Below are 9085 nucleotides of genomic sequence, written 5' to 3' on the forward strand. Positions count from 1 at the left end.
GTATTGACTTTTTAAATTTCTATTGATTTACTTCATAGCAACCGTCATGGTTCGACTTAACGACCTTTTCCCTGTTGCACGACCGAAATTTTGTAACATTTTGCATTTTGCAACCTGTACATTTTGCATTTTGCAACCTGTACATAAATTTTCATCTATAGTATGGATAAGTAGGATCTACTCTTGTCAGTTACAATTTACACACTTCTGATTTTGACTTTTTCAGTCTATAAAAGTAGATCTTCCAGTTCGACTCAATTTTATGAAAATTCTGAGTCTTGTTGACGGAATGTTCATCATCCTATATTTTGCAGAGTTGATGAACGATTTCGTGTATTACGGTGTATAGTTGTAGCAATGGAAATTACAGAAATAAGTAAATGTCACCTTCCAAGTCGAACTCACCCTTTACAATGATATATTTATATACGTTATAAGGTACCTGTACCGATTAAGGCCCACCTAACACTTTTTTGAAAATAACTCAAGAACCACAAATGAGAATAGACTGAAAAATCGTATTCTATTAGTGAGGGTATATGACTACAACATATTAAAACCACAATACCTGACAACCCCCCAAAAAATTTTTATAAAGAAATTAAAAATTCCAAAAAATGGGCCTTATTAGGAGCATAGGCTCCTAATAAGGCCCACCAATTTTGTGAGTATTTTGATTCAAAACATAGCTGAAAAATTGTATTAAGCAAATAAAACAAGACAGCAACCACCAATTTGTAAAACGAACTGAAAACTGAACAAACTGAAATTTTGAAAACTTAAAGACATGCGACCCATCAGCATAGGTGCAGCAGGCGGGGGGTCACCGACCCCCATAACCATCGTTAATCACAATCCATGCATGTAAACATGTCGTCATCGTCAGAATCGAGGCCTACACATTCCTCATGATACCATACTTGACATTTGGAGCACTGACGCATACTCAGTTGTGCTTCACTTTCACACACTGCACAAAACCAAGATGCTGATTTAATGACATTGTTATTCTTTTTTTTACGTCCAGTAGTCTTGGAGATATATTTAGTTGAGCCTTTACTAGCATTTTTGAAAAGTCTTTTATTGAAAACCTGGGCCTTGTAATTCAAGCTTTTTTTGCGAAAGCTTTGCTTCTTTTTAATCTTGGGAGTTTTCATAAGCTCAGTAAAGCTTAAATTTGGACTGTGTTGATCCATGTTAGACGCTGGAGTTCCGACTTCACTATCAAAAGCACACAATGATGTAGAAGAAGCAAAGTCTGTGCTTGAGCAAGCTTCAACACTGACACTGTTATTGGTATTTAAAAGGAGAGATTGTTCTCGTTGATGATCCATGCTAAATGCTGATGAGCAAGCTTCAACACTGACACTGTTATTGGTATTTAAAAGGAGAGATTGTTCTCGTTGATGATCCATGCTAAATGCTGATGAGCAAGCTTCGGCACCTGTATTAATGTTTGAGGGAGAAGATGGTTCATCTTGCTCTTGAAAAGTTAACGAGCTTGGGGCAAATGCAACATCCGGAATTGCTGATGAGTCATATGGATAGATACCGGTTGCACGAAATCCATTTGAAATATTGCTCATGGACACAGCTTTGTAGAAAGCAGGTGTGCAAAGAGAACCAAATCTTGACTTCGTTATAATACGGTCCGGATGTGTGCGCCAGAATTTCATGACTTCTATATCCCAGTAATGTTCAAATGATTTAAACACTGATTTGTCTAGGGGTTGGAGTTCATGAGTGGTATTACTGGGTAGACAGAAAAGCACTATGTCATGAGCAACTGCAGCATCCACAATTTGAGGATGAAGATGACTGGATGCGCCATCAAAAATCAATAAAACTTTGTTGCATGGTTTGAACTTAGAAAAGTGGTCCACCCATTGAACAAATAACTCTGTTGTCATACTCCCTTTATCTGACATGCAGACTAATGAATTAGGAGGCAAATGATCAGCAAATTCTGGCTTCATTCTTTTCCCTTTGAAAATCACCATAGGTGGGATGACATTGCCAGCAGCATTTGCACACACTACCAATGTTGCATTTTCTGCATGTTCAGCAGCAACCATATGAACTCTTTTGGCACCTTTCTTAGCCATTACTTGCTGTTGATGGTGTAGTGTTAATCGACAACCCTTTTCATCCATATTAAAAATGTCTTGAGGCTTGTTAAACAGATCGTACTGTTCCATTACTGCCTTCAACTTACTGAAGTAGTCTTGCACAATGTGTTTATTCAACTTGGCTGCTCTGCCTGGATTCATTGATTGGGCTTTTCTTAATGATATGGATGGATTTCTTTTCAAAAATCCTGCCAACCATTTACGACCAGCTGCACCTTTGGCATCATTAAAAAGATTGGGAATATTATTTGCAACACAGTATTCAAAAACATAGCTCTTGATAGTTGGAGCTGTCAGGGGCATGCCAACTTCACTATATCGGATAATTCGTGAACAAAAATCCGCTTCTTGTTCCGATGTTAACATCGGATGTCTACCCAATTTTTTGAATTTCTGCTTCGATTGAATATGATTTCGCAAAGTTCGACGAGGTATTTTAAATTGTTCCGCAACCAATCGTTGTGAAGTTCCTGACTCACAAGCTTCAAGAGCTTTTTCAAGATCTTTTTCATCCCACTGAGCTCTTTTTGGTGGCATGATTACTTTATTGCACAAAAAACAAATGCAATTAGCTTTCTTATGATAGATTTTGCTTAACAACTTTTATCAAATTATGAAAATCAATTGTCTGAAACAATAATTATAACAATACAAACAAAGAGCAACTCATCCTACCAAAACTTAGACTTCTCTATCTTGAAACTAAAAACTTATTATTACTAAATATTAGGTTGCTGCATCTTGCCAAGCCAAGCATCTTGCATGGGCCTTATTAAGCGCATGTGGCATCCACGAAAAAAATGTCACACTTTTATTATCAGAAAAATTTTAGCAAAAAAAAGTGCATTATCCTTTTCAATACTAAGTTGGTTGTTACATGAAAACTTCAGCCAGCAGACAACAATTCATTTAACCCGCCAAATTCTCACTTACTTTTTTTCTAAATTAACAAAACCACCTTAACTGCAAGTATCAAATTTTTGTTTCGCTCTAGCGAATCGGTTGATCACGCGACAAGGATGAAATCTGGTAAACCATCATGAATTTATATTAGTTTTTATGTAGGGACAAAATTTTTCATTTATTTGCAGGGGTTTGCGAAATATGAGCAATGGGCCTTATTAGGGACCGGGCCTTATTCGGTACAGGTACCTTAGTTATTTATATTGTTGCATCTAATCAACGTACATAAATTTTCTAGCTAGAGTCTGCAATTCTCATTTACTGATAATTGAAATAATTTCTGGGCTACTCACAAGCAACCAGTTTGAATATAATCCATCCAGATACCGGCAGAGGCAAACAACATTAAGGTAGGCTAATGCTTATCGGTTATCACATCATTTGCTATCTTGACCACAAAACTAGTCAATATATTTCATTGCAAATGGTATTCGAGGTGTAAAAACCACTGATCTCTGTAAACAGGTGAATATTAGGGCAACCAGTTTTTTGACCTTAAAATTTGCAAATTTTGATCTGAAAAGTTTAAATTTTGACCTAAAACGTTTAAATTTTGACCTCATTTTGAAAAACGCTATACTGATAGTCTCTTCACTGTCTACAGCAACTTTCTAATCTAAAGCTGCATTTAAAAATGACAAAATGCTTTTCTAGTGTTGACTTTTTTTCGTTTCTGCGTATTAAGATTTTTTTCGTTTCTGTGTTATACGCGCTGAAAAGCCTTCCCTCTCTTTGTGGCTTTGGTTCTAAGTAAAATTTGCGGCACTGGAATTGTTTGCAGTACAAGAAAAGAGAAAAACGGAAGAATAATATTACAAAATGGTTACAAACAATTTGACCGTATTTTGACCTAACGTAACATTTTGACTTTATTTGACCTAACGTAACATTTTGACTTTATCTGACCTAATAACTTCTATACCACACGTCGTACAAAGCTGAAATTTGTTTTGTGCATGTTTGATAGCATTCTGGGCAAGTTAAAAAAAATGACCGTATTGACTTTTGGTTGCCCTAGTGATTATAGATATCATTCGTAAGAAACCAAACTTTTGAGTTTATCGCATTTTTGGACAGGGGAGACAAGCACGGAAATTTTAATAACAGCTTTTAAAACTCGTCCGCCCCTTCCCTCCATACATTCTTAAATACGGCAGTTTTACGACTGCCCTCCTTTTAAAATAGATAGCATTATCGGACTAAACTTCATGAACTTAGTTTTCAATAAACTTTTGGAGGCTTATAAGTTTAGGCATTTAGTGTTCAGATTTCCAATATCTATTATGATGGGCAGAGGTTGTGTGGAAACTGCTGACATGAATAGATGGGTAGTACCGTGGTACTATATAGTACTGAATTACTGTACCGCGGTACTTTTTCGATACCGGTACCGTCGGTACTTTTGAAAAAAATACCGAATCTCTGTACTGAATTACTTTTTTTAAGAACTCTCAGTCAGTTCTGGTACTCGGTATTTTTCAACTAATTGATTGATTAGTTCAAAATTTTAACAAGTAGATCTATGTTTTCAAAAACACATGTTAATTAATCCTTAATACCAATTGTTGCATCTGTTGATCTTTTTTAATCTAGAAATGTTAAATACAATTGCGAACGAGTCACGTCTCCGAAGTTTTGACCTGGAGTAGGTTAACTTTTACCGCGGCATAATAGCGGCAAATATTGCAATTGCTGCAGTATCTTTTACAGGAAAAGTACAGGTACCGAGTACTGACAAAGTATTGAACTACTTTTTTAAAACAGTACCAGATACTGGAACCGTCAGTACATTTTTTGTCAAGTACCGGTACCGTTACCGATGGTACTTTTAAAGTACTGATTACCCACATCTGGTGACAGATGACTAAGAGGCAAGAGCTCTCCCATTTTTTTCCTTCTTTGCAGAAACTCTCAAACCTGAATATTGCATTTATTTTCGCCTTACTTATACTGTACTATTAAAACATCTTTCACTTTACAGTATTGCGTAAATATGTTTAATCGATGAAGAACTAATGTAATTAGAATAATTAATTATTACACCAAAATCTAAATGTTTGTTGTTAATATTCAAACGAAATTGTCTGCCAGAAAAGAATGTTTGCTGGCTTGACTTTGTCTTGCCAGAAAGTAGTCTGCTTCTGCTGACACGACTCGGATATGTCACTTTGCTTCAGGCAAACAATGCTTTGATGGGTGATGCCTCAGTTTTAACGTCAGATTCAGTGTTTTAAGAAATTTTTTTGGATCTTTTGTACTTAGAGACTGCAGAGTATGGCAGAACTACACCCGAATTTTCTTACCGTAACGGTATTGCACATCGACACCTGCAGGCTAGCCTATAAAGCGACGTGCCTATAGGCATGTTTCCCGTTTGAAGAAAGAAGGTTTACATCCCTTCTTGCGTTTTAGTATAAAAGCCGTTCCTTCCCTTCAAAATTCGTTGTCGTGAATTCAAAATTCGTGCGCCTACAAGTGCATACCGGATTGATTGGACTCTTGAGTGAAAAGTGTGACATCTATACGCACGAGACCTACTCTAACCCTATTTATAACAAACATAAAAAGAAAATTAGGTTATTTTAGCGCGAAATTATGATAGATAGAATGATAGATAGATAGATAGAATCGATCGAGATGAACAGTGAAGTTAATGCAGTTTTGCAGTTATTCCTTTATATTCACAAATCTGATTTTACGGTGTGAATAATTTCTGATAGGTAGTTGTCTTAGGAATGACTTGCATGCAAAGTAAAAGTGGCAACAATTGCAACTTAAGATTGATGCAGCAAGCAGTTCTTATTATGTCACAATAAAAAAGACTATACAGATATAGAGATGTGGATCTTGTATGAATAAAGTGTTTTGTGTGGCCGATAAGTAACAGATAAAATTAATGCGAACTTAAGTGTTTAAAAGGAATAATTTGCATTAAACAAGCCTAAAATAACTTGCCGTTGGTGTATTTTCACTGGTGAATGTAGATGCTAAGCTACAGCTCAGTCTTGCCTGTTGGTACCTGCTGTGAAAACAGTAATGCTTTTCCAGTTCATTTGCTGTCATCTGTGACATTCTTATGCTGAAAATAAACATTACCTGCTATCTAGGTATCTAGAGGATGGGCATTGTAGAGTAATTAGGTTTTCTAGAGTTTCGAATCCTATTCTAGAACTATTTTTCAAAATGTTGAAAACATGAAATTATAGCGTGCCATTGTACTTATTTATTTTATTTTGTACTTATTTAATGAAGCCGTGCCATATTAGGCATAAGTTCGAAATTTTTGAGCATCTTGACTGCTTTCACGACTAGCCTACATCGCAAAATACGTCTTCGCAGTAATTATTGATACTTTGTGAATGAAAGAATTAGTCATAAGCAAGGCACATAATCACAAAGCTTGTGATAAGTGAAGTATCATACCCCATCGCGCTTGACTGCTCGTGGCACACTAGGGTAAATGACACTGCTATACTCTCAAGAGTAAAAAAGAGACCAACAACTCGACACAGTTCTCAAGTTCAATAGTAACCATGTCGAAAGCAGTTAGTGTAAAAGAAATATTTGTGGCTGTTTTTGTTTGTTTCAGTTGTTTGATGATTGCGGTCATGCTGGTTCCAACTATTCGGAATACATTGTCGATTTGGATTCGAAAGAATTGAAGTTCCAAAATACCCTTCCTATCAAAGGCCCATGGAGACGCAACCTATCCTACCATACCTAATGCATACCCCAGTCATAAAGCACTATGTTTTTAGGTTGTGGTATCATAATCATGAAAGAGGCCAGATTTGTGGTTAAATTTTGGCAATATCTTCTTAACCACTACATATTACAATCACTGCTAATACCTTTTTCCAATATGTTTACAACTGCTATTTGGTTTAGGGCCAGCTTCTTTGTGCACTTACTCCTTTTAACCTTTTATCTTTGACACTTGAAATCAGGTTTAACCCTTTGCGGTCCAATTTATTTTTACCGTTTCGGTCAGTCTAGGTCCAATTTTTTTTTATTGCATTTTTGGGTAGTTTTTCATGTGTAGAGTACGGATGTGAAATTTTTTTGGCGAAATTTTTTTCAGTTTTTTTTTTTTTAGCGTTTTTAAAAGTGCTATTTTTCGCAGTTTTTTGCATTTTTTTCAATTTTTTGCATCATGTATTTTCTAGACAAAAGGTATCACATATTTCAAACAGTACTGACGTTTATTGAAACACAAATGCAGTTTGTTTACAAGTAAAATTAACACACTCTTATCACACTGTTGAAATTTTTTGGTGAACTCCTGTATGACGCCTGGACTTTGGTCAGTCTTTGTAGGTGACTTGGGTGTGATATTTTTTGAAGCATTCTCCTGGATGAAGATCAGGTTTTCTTTGGCATGTTTCACAAAAGAATAAGGTGGTTTTCCTTTGTTCTTTGGTGTTGCAAACCATGCAATTCTTTGTGTGACCTCTTGCTCCTTTTTTGATGAAATGTGGTGATTTGTTGAGGCGCTCAGCAGAATCGCTTTCACTTGGCCTTCCTCGTTTCGGTTTCCTGTTGCGGACGTCTCCTATTAGTTGCACAATCACCTTGTTTCTGTATTGTAGGTGTCTTGAATCTCTAAGGTGTTGCATCTCCTTGTAAACCAAGAATGAGTTAACCATGCATACTTCAACCAACCAGAAAAATAGCTTTCTCCACCACCGCAGCGTTTTTCGTGTGAAGGAGTATGATGCGCAGTAATGATCAGAACGATCAACTGCGCCCATGTTAGCTGTGTAATCACGGATTACATCAGGTTTCTCTACATCTTCCTGCCTCCCATTTCGCCAACGACTGTGGGGTGCAGTGTCCACATTGTGCCAGGTGCTGAGCATCAGTATCAAGCGTCTATCTTGCCATCCAAGTGTTAGAATATTTTCTGGATGACGGTATGCTTTCAACTGTAAATTTTTCAATCGCAAACGCTTTACTTCAGTGGGTAGTCCAACCCTATTCTTCTGGATAGTTCCAGTAAGGTGGATTTTATTCTGAAGCAGTTCTTTTGCTAGAGTGTAGCTTGTATAAAACCGGTCTGTATATATATGATAACCACTTGCTCTGACTTTTGACAGCAGCTTGCCAACTAAATGCATCACGATCCTCGATGTAAACGGCAGATCTTGACGCGACAAATTTTCTTTAATTCAGGCAAAGTTAAATCTTGCCAACCATACCATACAGAACTCTTTACAAATCTTTTTTTCTGTAGTCGTATTGTTGCATATGCATTTGTTGCCACCAAAATTTCCATAAATATTTCATCCGACATAAATTTTTGAAAATATTCCAATTCTGTTTCTGGGATCTTTTCCAAGTTTGGTCCCACATCAGTAGCTGTAAATGGGTGATGAGGAAAATCACTGTCATTATCATGCCATACTCTCCATCCATTAGAGTCTACAACATCATTAGAGGTAGATCCATCACTGTCTGAGTGCTCATCAGGATCAGAGCTCCCATCATAACTCATTTTCATATCTGAATCAGAAAAATCACTCTCTTCATCAACCTCCATGTCTGAATTATTTTCATCTTCAGAATCAAGCATTTCAAGTACATCATTAGCACTAAACCTTCTAGCAGCCATTTTACTATAAACAATCCAATACTATTTACTACAACTCTCGTCTGTAAGGTAGTAATAAAATACAATAACAAGCAAAATTCATTATAGCTGAGTGCAAGAAATGCCCTTGCCTAGCCCAGTTTTACTAACTGGTTTCCAGTTCCAAATTCACTTCAACTTAACAAAAGTCAGGGTAAAACCCTAATAAATACCATCTACTGTGTTCCAAAATCGATAATAAATGTTGTAACATTCTTAGAATGTAGGTAGACCCGTAAAAACCGCTGTACACAAAATTCATCCTAGGGATGTAGGTGGACAGCATTACATAATTTTGTTTATCATCCCAGGGATGTAGGTGGACCGCAAAGGGCTAACTTTGTCTTATCTTCACTTTTGTTTT

The 9085-nt window shown here is 36.5% G+C and overlaps 1 protein-coding gene across 1 annotated transcript; it reads right to left on the bottom strand.

Moving 5' to 3' along the window:
* Window positions 1–437: 437 nt before the first annotated feature.
* On the bottom strand, window positions 438–2757 carry LOC143470554 (uncharacterized). Its single transcript, XM_076968769.1, has one exon. It carries the CDS (start codon window positions 2664–2666, stop codon window positions 846–848), a length of 1821 nt encoding a protein of 606 aa, XP_076824884.1. The 5' UTR covers window positions 2667–2757; the 3' UTR covers window positions 438–845.
* Between the last annotated feature and the right edge of the window lie 6328 nt (window positions 2758–9085).

Source organism: Clavelina lepadiformis, chromosome 9 (assembly GCF_947623445.1).
Source record: "Clavelina lepadiformis chromosome 9, kaClaLepa1.1, whole genome shotgun sequence".
In the NCBI taxonomy this organism is placed as follows: Eukaryota; Metazoa; Chordata; class Ascidiacea; order Aplousobranchia; family Clavelinidae; genus Clavelina; species Clavelina lepadiformis.